This window comes from Vicia villosa, linkage group LG7 (assembly GCF_029867415.1).
Source record: "Vicia villosa cultivar HV-30 ecotype Madison, WI linkage group LG7, Vvil1.0, whole genome shotgun sequence".
Classification (NCBI taxonomy): Eukaryota; Viridiplantae; Streptophyta; class Magnoliopsida; order Fabales; family Fabaceae; genus Vicia; species Vicia villosa.
Window position 1 is genome coordinate 22,822,019 of NC_081186.1, and position 14,402 is coordinate 22,836,420.

The 14,402-nt window shown below is 34.1% G+C and overlaps 1 protein-coding gene across 1 annotated transcript; it reads right to left on the minus strand.

Moving 5' to 3' along the window:
* Positions 1-13,002: 13,002 nt before the first annotated feature.
* On the minus strand, positions 13,003-13,752 carry LOC131618762 (uncharacterized). Its single transcript, XM_058889925.1, has 2 exons — positions 13,305-13,752; positions 13,003-13,139 (listed from the first exon to the last, which is right to left on the minus strand). The coding sequence occupies exons 1-2, from the start codon at positions 13,750-13,752 to the stop codon at positions 13,003-13,005; spliced, it is 585 nt and encodes a 194-aa protein (XP_058745908.1).
* Positions 13,753-14,402: the final 650 nt, after the last annotated feature.

Genomic DNA, 14,402 nt, shown 5'->3' on the forward strand with positions numbered 1-14,402 from the left:
CATTTAACCGAATTCACTCTTTTAATGTCCTCACACCCACCCCAAAGAAATTGTTTAAAGAGAGAATCGAGTTTCAAGACAATACCTTATGGAACCTTGAAGAACGAATGGTAGGACACTGGAATTGCAGGCAGGACAGAACGTAACAACACCAAACGACCTCCTATTGATAAATTCTAACTCCTCATTCTTGATAATCTTGCCTTCACCTTATCAATAATTGGTTCCCATGTGCTTCCGGGGCTCGGATTTGCTCCAACTGGTAGCCCCAAATATGTAAATGGAAGCGAACCAAATTTATAATTTAAGATCTTTGTAGATTTATTCATCCAAGAATTAGATGTCTTGATTCCTAGGATGCGAATTTTGTGAAAATTTACTTTCATTCCTGATACCAACTCAAACAAGTGTAGAATTGCTTTGATGGTAGTAACATTCTCAAAAGTGCTAGGTCCCATTATTAATGTATCATCAGCGAACTGTAATTGAGATAGTCTCGTAGGTTGATTACCGAAACTGTACCCAACGAAATTGCCAATATGAGCAGCTTTACTCAGCATCATACCTAGCCCGTATGCTGCTATCAGAAATAAGAACGGGGATAAGGGGTCGCCCTGTCTTAGACCTTTCTCGACTCAAAATTCTCAGGTAGGACTTCCGTTTACGAGGATAGAGATCGAAGCTGGATGTAGACATTCTTCTATCCATTTCCTCCATTGATAACAAAAGCCCATACATTGCAGCATTTCTTGAAGGTAATTCCAATTTACAAAATCAAACGCCTTCTCGAAATCGACTTTGAATAACGTATATTTCTTCCTTTTCTTCGTTGCCTCATCAACCAGCTTGTTTTATATTAGAATTCCATCCAACATCTATTTCCCTTTCACAAAAGCAGATTGATTTTCCGAAATGATTTTTGGTAAGACGCTTCTCAATCTGTTTGCCAAAATTTTAGATAATACTTTGTACATACAGCCAATTAGCGATATGAGACAAAAGCCTCATATACATTCAGGGTTATCCTTTTTTGGAACTAGAACAATGAACGAGTTATTTCCGCCTCTCATGATTCGACCATTATCATGGAATTCAGAGAAGAACCAAATAAATTCTACTTAAATACATTCCCAAAATTCCTTTATAAAGTCAAAAGTGATTCCATCGGGACTCGGGCTTTTTGAATCCTCGCAATCCCACACTACCATTTTTATTTCTTCTTATGTGAATTCTGATGTAAGGAGCAGATTATCCTCCGCTGAGATTTGCTTGAAAGTGAAGTTCTTCAACGATAGAACATTTCCCCCTTTGCGTCCAAAGTGCTCTTCAAAATGTTTAGATATTCCATTCTTTAATTCTGTAACTGATGATATCCTCCCTCCTCCCATTTCCAAACTGATAATCTCGTTTTCCCTTCTTCTTCGATTGATACACCCGTGAAAGAATTGTGAATTTGCATCGCCCTCTTTTCACCATTTTTGTCTTGATTTTTGATGGAGGATATTGTTATGCAGGGATGAAAGTTGAAACAACTTGGCATTGCAGTCTCTAAGTGACATGGTCTCTGTAGCTGATAAATTTGCATTTTTCACCTTTTAATTCAAACCTCTTAATTTCTTCTTTGACCTCTTTAATTCTTTCTCCTAGGTTTTGAGAATGTTTTGCATGCCGTTCCCTAAGCCCCTTCTTCATAGCTTTTAATTTTTCTTTAAGAACGTACCCTCCCCACCCTTTGAAATTCAAGCCTTCCCACAGTTCTTTAACCAATTTTATATATCCATCAATTTCTTTCCAACATTTTAGCATCCCAAAAGGCTTAGGGCCCCAATCTTGAACAACTTCTTTTAGTAAGATTAGGCAATGATCCGAAATTTCTCTATCCAAACACCACTGCGAGGAATTGGACAATGAGAATAACCATTCTTCTAAAATTAATACTCTATCAATACGGCTCATAGAGACTCCTCCTGCTTGATACCAAGTGAATCTTCTTCCTATCAGTGGTAAATTAAATGCTTCAGACTCAACTATGAACTTGTCAAATTGCCTCATTTCGCCATGACGTTGGGATGAAGAATTTGATTTTCTTTCTTGATCATTTCTGATCGAGTTAAAATCCCCCACTAAACACCATCTCTTCACCCTCTGTTGTCTCAAAAACACCAGAATCTCCTCCTAAAGATCTTTCTTCTTATTTGCTTCACAAGGGGGCATAAACATTGATAATTAGCACATCCAATTTGTCTTTCCCCCAAACACCTTCATCACACACAAAGTGATTACCAAAAAACGAGTTAGATAAAGATAGAATATTTGTGTCGCATATGGTGATTAAACCTCCAGACCAACCAACAGCCGGTTTATAGATGAATTGACATTCGTTGGAACCCCAAAGTTTTACACAATCAACCTTGCTAAAAGTTTCCATCTTTGATTCCTGAATACATATCATTGTCGGCTTATGCTTCTCAATAAGTGCTTGGACCCCTTTCTTCTTTGCAAGAACTCCAAGTCCTCTCACATTGTAAGACAAAATCATAACTCATGGCTAGAAGTTCTTTGGAGCGATCGAAGGGCCTAGAATTAGGCACCTTCAGTCGCCTCTGCATGTTGCACAACTGCTATTTTGTCTCTTTCCTCCAAGATTTTTGGTCAACATCAAGGTTTTGAGGTTACATTCATCATTTAATCAAGGGTTGATCATGATTCATCAAGAAAAGCTCAAAGATCCTCAAAAGTCAAAGTTGCTAAATTAGGGGTTTCTAAAGGAAAGTCAACTAAACTTTGACTAAGCATAACTTTCACATACTTCCTCATAAATTTCTCAACCAAAGCTCATTATGAAGGAAATTCCATTCTCTACAACTTTGTCACACCAAGAGCATGGCCAAAAATGCTTCATTTGAAAGATATAAGCCAAAACATTACAGGTCCTTTTGAAAGTCAACAAAAAGTCACTTTTTCTCAAAGAAGTGTACATGAACATGGAAGACTCAATTGAGATAAAACCAAAGGGAGGTTTTAGAGGACATCACGGGCTTTCGAAAAATTCTAATAACATTTTCATATGATGAGAATTGAGCAAGTTATGAATAGGTACAAGTTGATCAAAAAGTGAGAAATGCATAAAACCCAAATTGAGCAATTTTGTGTTTTTGGACTAATGGGCCTAGGATTTTGATCTCAGACATATCCATGACCTAAATGAGGACCCATAAAACCATATTCATATTTTTTGTCACTTTATTTATTTAAATTTTATTCAATTAAAAGCCAAATAAATTAAGTAAAATACAAAAATAATTGAATTTAATTATAAGGCTTTTGTTTTAATCACATGGAGGCCCAAAGTATACCTTGAGGACCAAGTAATTTCGTTGGTGCAAGATATGGAGAGAGAATAGCCAAAAATAGAAAGAAATAATATATATTTTCAATCAAATTTCCACCTCTCCAAAGATTTGATTTCTTTCTAAAACAATTGCCCTAATTTGTTCCCATATATATACACAAGACACTCAGAATGCAAGGACACGAAAGATTGCAAAGGAATAGGGTTTTCAAAGTAGAAAAAATCTTTAAGAAGAGGAGCACGAGCAAAATTGGTGTCTAGCAAGATTCAAAGGCAACCAACCATCCCAATCCACTTCTGAGGTACTAAAGGGTAAGGTTGAATCAATAGCTAAGCTTCATAACTCCTGGGATGTGCATATCAAATTCAACATATTCATTCATGTCTTGATTTTCATATGTTGCGTTTTAACGTGTTTTAATTTAAACTAATCATATGCTTGAGTTCCTGGTGTCATTTAGAGAAGCTTTGAACCATTGGTGTGGAGTTTTGATGCATAAAACGTAAGGTGCCATTGTTAAGGCACGAGAATGCATCGTTTTCGTTTTCATACTTACAGAGAGTTCCAGGCCAAACAAAGGCCACCATCGTGCTCAGAAGGAAATTTGCAATCGAACCATGCCCTTAGTTGCAATTTATTCATGTATTTTTTTGAGTTTGAGATTTGCAAGTATTAGCTACAAAAATAGCGTAGCTAATTCGTAGCAAAAACGTAGCTACTCTGTAGCTAACAATCCAGGTCAAAAGTGAAGAAGATGAACAGTAGCCAGAGCGCGCGCGTTTGTTTTTTTTCAATTGGCAAGAGCGTGGATTGGCAACCCCAGAGACCTGGGTTCGATACCCAGCGTCCTATAACCTTTTTTCATCAATTTTTTCCACTTTTTCTATTCTTATTCTTCTTTTAATTGATCATTTAATTAACTTTTAATCACTAATTCTTCTAACCATTAAATCACCACTAATTAGGATTAGGATTTTAGACAACCAATTAATTTTTTTTCTTTCTTTCCCATTTTATTTAATTAATTAAATTAATTTAATTTGTTAGGTTATAAAATTATTTTTAATCATAAAAAATACCAAAATAGCATATTTAGGTTAATTGATTTAATTTCTTGACATATTTTTATTAACCTTAATTAGGATTTGATTAGATATTTTAGGGTTTAATAATAAAAATCAATTAGAGATTTAATTAAATTTAATTTGTACATAATTAGATAATTAGATTTGTTTTCATTAATTAAATTAGATTTAGATTAACATTAACCCTAATTTCTTTTCAACCCTAATTTCATCCTCTCTTCTAAAACCTTTATCCATTTCCCGACTCTTCGACTCATTCGCTATTTAATTATTCACATTTTCTATTATGTAATTGCTCAGAGTTTATAATAGCTTAATTAGGATTTACTTTCCATATTTTTGAATTATGTAACTCCTCATGGTTTCCGCACTCCCCGATTATGTAACTCTCCCAAAGCCATGTAATAGCATAGGATTTTTACTTTCCGCAATTTACTTTCTGCACCTTATGACTGTTATTTAACTGTTAAATGTATGACTAATAGGATTGTATGGCAAGACTAACTAAACAGTAGCTAACCTAATCTCAAGATGAAATAATTGAATTGACACACTCACCTTTAGGGTAACCCCTCTTGTTGCCTTTCGATTACATGGTCATATCCCTCGAGCATAGGGATACTTTAGCAAAAGACGCTTACAATTAATATCATCATAATACCTTCGATATAAAGATCATAGTCCCGCGATGATGCTTCGAGTTGCTTACGAAAGGATGATCTTGTCCCTCGATTACCCTTCGAAAAAAATGATGATAGTCCCTTCGAATTGCTAAGGTATCCTTACATGTTGCCTTCTATGACCATTCGATGACCCTACGCCTGTCCCTTCACATCCAATAGATAGGATTTCCTACCAACTAATGGTATGGATAATACTATCTCCAAAACAGAAAATACATAGAATAGGAAAGACTATTACTTAGTGGGTAGGTTCTCCTAAATGCTTGCTCACTCCCAAATTCATTTTCACACCTCACTTTTTCAAACAAAATATTTTCAGACAATACTTTGTATACATTTGTACAAGAATCATTACAAAGTATGCCTTACTGATGGCACTCCAAATATTTTTCAAACACACACGCGCACACACACAAGTCAAAAGAAGTGAGCTAAGCAATTAAGAGTCCATGGATAATCATGGATACAAAGGGTGCTAATACCTTCCCTTTGTATAACCTACCCCCCTAACTCAAAATCTTTTAAAGGTCTTTCATGTTCTTTTATGCCTTTCCTAATAAAATTGGATAAATAAAAGTCGGTGGCGACTCTTGCTAACCGCAACATGTTTTGCAAAAAAGAAACCAAAAAGTCAGTTCTCCCACCGTATTACAAACTTCAAATGCTTCAATCCTTGCACTCAATGGTTCTTTGGACATTAGGTCTGAATCATTCACCCCATTCACCGTTAGATGTTCTTGGACATTAGCATTTATTTCACTATCTAATCTTAATGCCATGTCATCATCATCAACTTTAGATGCTTGACAATCAAAATCCTCCCATTCACCCTGAGCTTCCGCGACGTCTCTCCCATCTAATTCATCACATGATGCTGGGATTATTGTATCTTCTGAATCTGAACTATTTTCATTTTCCAACAAAACATGTCTTCCTTGCACAACAAAAAGGTGAGAAAATGCATCCTCCATAACTCTAATTAAGAACAGATGTTCATCAATATTGACTTTGAAGGATGAATTAATGGTCGTCATTGACGTAGTCCTAATCGGCACTCTTGCCATGTCCAATCTATCTTTGTATAAGGTCATAGCATCTTGCTGCACAAATGTACCAAACTTAACGCTAATGAGTTTGAAAAATTCCTCTCTCCAGGCATGTAAAGGTATGCCATGAATGCAAATCCAGCAGTATCTCTCCCCATATAATTCATTTGGTGTCCATTGAATAATAGAGCTAAACCATTTCCTTAATGATGACTCCTCTTCCTTTACCAACGCTTGCATGTTTTCATTTTCATCTATGCCAAATAAACACTTTTTCCCTCCCATGTATCTAATGGACATAGAATAGATCCTTGATTCCATCAACTTTTCTTGTAATCCCTTGATGTCTTCCGCCTTGTGAACAGTACCTACGTATCCATTTTCCAGCGATGCCTCTTCTTCTATTTTTGACTTGTATCTCATGCCTTTCCACTCATCGTTTGCATCCATCTTTGAGGTGTTGTTTTCCTGTTGTTGTTGCCTTTGTCTTCCTTGCCCCACCACTGCTTGTGCATATGATATTTCCTTCCTAGCACACCTTTTTATTCCTTCTTGTGCACCGGTTTTGTCCCTATGGTTTTTGTCTTTATAGGATCCTTTCTTCATTAACCTTAAGTTTGCTCCCAAACCATTCTTTGTAATGATCTGTGGTTGTCCCACGCCTTATTGTTGCTTTTCATAATCTTTTGCTCTTGAGAATCTTGAAATGTTAACCCTCACCTTATAAAGATTGATACAACATTTGTTAAGATACCTTTCTAGATAATTGATGTTTGCATTCACCTTAAATCTTGCAAATCCAAACTTCTTCTCATGCTTGTTCCTCTTTTTTGGGATGAAAATATCTGCCAATCTCCCCCGCTAGGAAAACTTCCTCCATAGTATTTCTTCGCTAGTTTCTTCTGGAAAGTTTGTCACATAGAAAGTTATTGTTTGATATTGACGTTGAATGTGTCCCTTCCATTGCGTTACTAGTGTCCAGCCATGATGTTCTTGAGCTCCCTCTCTCTCACGCTCTCTCTCATTAAAAATACATTTAATTTAAAATAAGTTTAGGAAAAACAAAATAAATTAACAAGGACCAATAACAAAATAACTCGTATAAGGAAGGTGTCCCTTTTTTTACATAATAGTGATGTAATGGTGAAAATATTTTATGTAACATGTTTGAGCATGAGTTATAACACTTCTCTATCCCATAAATATTTATTCTAGTATGTAATCACACCTTGATTTTTACTAAGTCCTCACTTTGAAATAATTGAAATATTAAATTTTTCTTTCAGGTTTTTTAGCTTGCTTCTGATTTGAGTGTTAATTTTGCCAAAAGTCATCTCATTTGTGTTAATGTTGGAGCAGAGTTTTTGGATTTGGTTGAAGATTTTCTTCAATATCAAAGGGAACCCAAGCCATTTTATTTAACTTGGTCTCCTGGTAGGTAGGCCGTCAATTGTGCTTACAATTATAAGAGTATGTTAGACCTCAAATACTTTTTGGAGAGATCAAGTATCTTAATCAATTACTGAAATATCATATTAAAGTTCTATGAAGTAACTAATCTAACTCCTAATAATTTCTCAATATATGAAAAAGATAACTCATAGAACCCCTTACCAAGAGAGATTTTATCCCCATTTTCCAATAGACTTCCAAAGAATAGATAGCTTGGCCCGCAAGTCATCTACCTAGAATGATGTAGTTCCTTTTGACCACAATATACGATAATGAAAGTTATGTTTGGTTGTTTGGATTAGAGGTGATTGCAATTATAGAGAGTATCTTAGGCTTCAAATACTCTTTGGAGAAACAAAGGATGTTTATCCAGTATTGAGCAGAGGCTTATAATTGCAAAGTATGGCTAAAGTCATTTGTCCAATAAAAGAGCTTGAGATAAATCATATTAAAGTTCTATGAAGTAGCTAGTCTAACTCCTCATAATTTTTCAGATATGAAAAATAAAACTCGTAGAAGCTCTTACCAAGAGATATTTTATCCCCATTTTCCAATTGACTTTCAAAGAATAGATAGTTTGGCCGCGAGTCATCATCATCTACAATGGGGTAGTTCCTCTTGACCACAAAATACGATCATAAAAGTTGTGTATAACAATTTGCATTATGGATATTCATGGTTTGTGAATTTCCCTAAACCAAACCATATTACTGGATCAGTTCAGTTTTCAATAACCACTTTAATAAAAATATAGTTAATCATTAAAGCGGTTTCCGTTCAATTTAAAATCAATTTGTATTTATAAATCGGTTTATAATCAGCTTGCATTTAAAAACTCGTTTTATATTTTGAACTCTCTTAAAATCAATATTTTTTAATATCAGGAATAAGATAAATATTTTAAATTTGTTTAAATTTTCAACAAATAAAATATAATTATTATTTTCAATTTTTTTAATTTCAAAAATAAAATATTTTCTAAAACAAATAATTTTCAAATTTATTTTTTATTTTTGAGATTTTTTTTTGAAATAATATTTTTTAAACAATTGCATAACGGTTTAAACAGATTTTTAGTTTTTAAAAACTACTTTGGTTAACTGATTTTGAAAATTTCAATACTAGTTCAATATTTTTTATTTAGTGCAATTCTGTTTGCATGTATACTTCATTTAATTATATTTTTACACACCTCTTGTTCAAATCCATTAGATACTTATTTTATGGCATTGTTCTTGTAACTCTGAAGATTTGGGCAACTATCTAGTATGTTGGAATGTCACAAAAATGTTTAAAAATTTTAAGACTGGTTGTAGATAACTTGAATTTTCATGATTGAGACAAGTCCATTGAATGATTACATTGAAATTTATGACATCAAAATTGCCTTGGAGAGGAAACATGGTCATAGGTCATGAAAGCATCTTATTTTGTAAACAGTTAAAGTTTATATAATCATGAGTGTTTCTTTCAATTTAATAAAGTGATTTAGTTGTTTTAGAGTTGATCAATAAATGATATGCATGTCTCTTCAAATCTATTTTATATTTATCAACAGGATTGGGTCTAGAAGAAGGAACATGTTTACTAGAATATGATGTACCAAAATTTAAATTTTTGTTAAAAAATAGACACATATATATATAATGTTTGAAGTTGTTTTTAATATACTTATTTTGAAAACGAATCTATATTTTAAATGTTCAAAAAAATTTCCATATATATCAAAATATTTGAGTTTATTAAGTATGTAAATGTAATTCAGTTATTAACTATTTTTTCTAGATAATTATTTAATTTTTTTCATCACATATATAAAAGCACTTGATTATTTTGAAGAGCAATCTATTACTTCGTATTTAATATTTCGAAACTCAATATTTATCTTTCTGTTTCATGCATTACCATAATAATTATTTTTGCAACTGTGACGCTCTAACCATACATACTTTTTTTTACAGGAATAAATTTAACGAATTTCATTCATCAAACAAAGATTAATATAAGGAGGTATCATATTAAAGATACTACGCCTAGATCAATAAATAAACATGATAAAATTAAATGAACCTTACCTCAAAGTTCAGAAATAAACATAACAAATTATGAATAGACTTAATGATAAAATTAAATTCAGAGGTACCGACATGTTTAGCTTAAATAGTTTTTACAACAATTTGACAATCACTTTCAAAGGTGACATGAGAGAAATGAAAGGAGATAGCATGTTAGATTGCTTCATTCAAAGCGATGACTTCGGCTTCAAAGACACAAAAAAGACCCACATCCCAAGATACACCTGCTCTTATGAATCTCCCCAAGTGATCCCTAAAGCACCACCGTCTATTTGTAGTACCACAAACATTATTAAAGCCTGCATCAACATTGCACTTCACCTGATTAATCATAGGTGGAATCCAAACATCTGAATTATTATTATAAGCGCACACATTAGGCTCCTTTCTAGATAAAAACCAATCATACCAATTGTGATAGGCTTGTAAACCAATTCTTATAGCATCTTCTTGAGCATCTTTTCAAACCACATTATTCCTACTTTTCCAAAGAACCTCAAGCAAAACAGCAAATGTACCTGCATCCCTACGGTCCTCACGGCTACAAACATAAAAAATAAGGGACTTATCATCCTGAAATGTATGTATACGAGGACATAAAGACGGGCAATGAACATGATATTGTTGCAACTTAGAGCGAGTCGGAAGGCAGCCCCTACAAATCTGCCATAACAAATGCTTAGCTATAGATGGCGCAGAAATGTTCCACAAATTCTTCCAATTACCCTCAATACCATAATGTAGAATGCTACTTTGCAACACTCTCCAAAGTCTATACCCCGATTTCACACTATATTCACTATTTTTTTCTCTTGCCAAACCTATCTACCTTCCACAACATCCTCCACTAAAGGAACTCTAAAAATAACTTCAGCCCCCACATGGTCAAAAAGATGGTTCACCTTACCCACATCCCATTGCTTGACGTTGGGGGGCAAAAGATCTTTAACGTAAAGATCATGCACTCCTTGTACTTGTGGACCACTAACCCACCAACTTCCTTTCTCACGAAGCCACGGGTCATACATAACCTTAATGATATTCCCTTCACCTATGCTTCACCTACTTCCAAGCGTTAGAACATCCTTAGCTTTCCACAAATTCCGCCAAACAAAACTCGGATTGTTACCTACCATAGATTCAAAATAAGATGAACGAGGAAAATACCGTGCTTTGAAGATTCTAGCAACAAGAGAATTGGGTTTCACCAAAATATTCCAACCTTGTTTTGCTATCATAGCCATGTCAAAGGCTTTGAATTTCCTAAATCCCATACCTCCCTCACTCTTCAACATAAATTCCTATATGTTTGGATTGTTACGAAGTAGAGTCCTATTTATTTTGAAAATAAATCTTTTCATCACTATCTTTATCACTCCAACCTTATGCACATTCCATAAATTACTAAATCACTTTTTTTTAGTAATATATACTTGGATTTGTTTTAGATTAAATTCTTTGAGTGTTCATTGCAAATCTATTTTATTTTTCATTGAGTTTAATATTTTAGGATTAATAGATTGGTGTTGTCGGATGTCTTTTTGTACTTGAATTTCTTTAGAGCATAGTAACCAAATAAAAGTTATAAAATAAATTCATTTATAACAAATTACTATATGTTTCTTACCAACAATATAACTTTAATTAGAAATCAAATCAAGTATCTTTTATAATGAGTAAGAAGTCATTCAAGATATATGTTAGGTAATTTATGTTTCTTATCCTTTAAGTAACCTATTATCTATAAAGTAATCTTTTGTTTTCTAATGCATTAAGAAATAGATGATCCAGCTATTAAGATTACTTAGAAACTAAGCAACACTAGTACAAAATATAGATTTTGTAACGAACTTTCACTTCGGCCATATGTCCATCATGATAAAATCTAATCATTTATCTGTGTTTCTTTTTCTTAACTTTCATGACGCATTTCACTCCGGTTAGACATAACAACCATGATGAAATGTGACTAAGGATGACAAGCAAACCCAAATCCGCGCGGCTCACTCGAACCCGAATCAACGTGTAAAAACCCAAATTGATTGAGTTTGGGTTCGAGTGCCACCCGATATTTTGGGTGCGGGTTTGGATAATGTGAAATCCACATCTGAAACCCGAAATCACACCCATTTATATATATATATATATATATATATATATATATATATATATATATATATATATATATATATATATATATATATATATATATATATATATATATATATATATATTTGGGTTAATACCACTTTTATGTGAAATTCGCTTTACCCCCTGGTAATATATTTTTTTAGTTCCCCCCCTGTAATATTTTTTTGTTTGAATTACCCCCTAAGCGTGCAAATTTAACGCTAAATATGGGGGAAAAATCAAACAAAAAAAATATTATAGGAGGGTAAACTTTACACTTATGGGGCAAAAGACATGGAATTTTAAGATTTCAAGGGGGTGTTTGAAAAAAAAATTACAGGGGGTAAAAGCGAATTTCGCCTATATTGCAGAGGGATTTTATATATTTAACCCTATATTTTATGGAAAGATGTAGGAAAATTGTATTTTATATATTTTGCACCGGGTTCGGGTTTGGGTGAAAAAACCCGAACCCAACGGGTGTGGGCGTGGGTGTTATTTTGTCACCTGAACAACCTTTGGGTTCGGGTTTGAGTGCCGATTTGGGTAGTGCGAAACCCGCACCCGACCTGACCCGTCGCCATCCCTAAATGTGACGTGTTTCTTTTTTTATTTTAAAATTAAAATTAAATTACATTTTACCATGGTCGAGTTTTCCAACTGTGGAAAAATGTCGTTCTCATGGACACGCTTCAAATTCCAGCGCATACGTACATTTAGTTTTTCATTCATTTTAAGACGCTTTTGTGGTGCAATATCTCCATTAAATTTTACTTTATTGAAAATTTTGGCGTTGAAGATCAATGTCAAGGTTCAAACATATTGTTTACTTGTTAAAATGAAACTTGACATTAATCTTCAACCCAAACTTTTAATATACTTTTTAGCATCTTCAAAGTCTAAACCTTTGGGGTCAGTGATACAATAGCACAACAAGAATGGAAGATGAAGTTTAGAGGCGGAATGTGTAACATCCCAAATCTACCCCGAAAATATACAGGAAAATCAGAGTGCAAAATCTCAAAATATACATCACATTTGAGGCGTCACAATTACACACATAGCAAGTAATACGGAGGAACTCACATCTAATCAACAACAATGCTCAAATAGTCATAATATCGCAGGGGAACAACATCAACAATATAATCCAAGTCATACATGCCAAACATGGGCAACTAAAATTCCAACATAGTTCTCTTGCCATCAGTAACTTTCTGCTTACCCTTCCCACTCGGTGCTTCATAAGGCTTACCACGGCCTTTTTGACTTTTGCCCCTCTTCTCATTAATAACACGATAGTGAGCATTGTTGTCTTCCTCATAGATTCGACAACAATCAACCAAATCAGCAAAGATGCGAATCTTCTGGTAACTAATTGCCTTCTTAATCTCTGGACGCAATCCATTCTCAAACTTGATACACTTGGAAAACTCACCATTGGCTCCATCATAGTGTTGGTAAAACTTAGCCAACTCACCAAACTTAGCAGCATACTCCATATCAGACTTGTTCCCTTGCCTTAGATCAAGGAATTCAATCTCCTTCTTGCCACGGACATCCTCAAGAAAGTACTTCCTTAAGAACTTCTTGCGTAACACAACCCAAGAGATCTCCTCACCACTAGCCTCCAACCTCCTACGGGTCTCTAGCCACCAATCATCCACCTCGACAGCTAGCATATGAGTCCCATATCGAACCTTCTGATCAGGAGTGCAATCCATCACATGGAAGATTCTCTCAATCTCCTTTAGCCATATCAATGCGCCATCAAGATCATGAGTTCCCTTAAACACAGAAGGATTCTCTCTTTGAAAGGTAGCCAAGTTGTGAGAAGCAGCACTCTCACCAACATTCGGCTGATGTTCCAAAGCTTGAGCCATTGCTTCCAGCGCAGCAGCTATCGCAACATCATTTGTTCCAGCCATCACAACTCTTCACTACAACACAAAAGCAATCAACACAAAATAAGTATTGTTAGGATACACTACGACACGACACATGGCTGGACAAGACCGACCTGCTCTGATACCACTATTGTAACACCCCAAATCTACCCCAAAAATATACAGGAAAATCAGAGTGCAAAATCTCAAAATATACATCACATTGAAGGCGTCACAATTACATCGTAAAACAAATCATACGCATGCTCATATATATATATATATATATATATATATATATATATATATATATATATATATATATATATATATATATATATATATATATATATATATATATATATATATATATATATATACATAGCAAGTAATACGGAGGAACTCACATCTAATCAACAATAATGCTCAAATAGTCATAATATCGCACTGGAACAACATCAACAATATAATCCAAGTCATACATGTCAAACATGGGCAACTAAAAATCCAACATATCTCTATATGACATAATAACATAATCCAATAAGAGATAACAATATTCAAATGTAATACCAAAAATGACAAGACGGTAAGACATAGTCAAAATAAGCTAGACGTCCCCCGAGTGCTACACATTAGAGCCTAAACACATCGATACCAGCTAAAAGGTAAATGGCTACTCCACGTTGTCA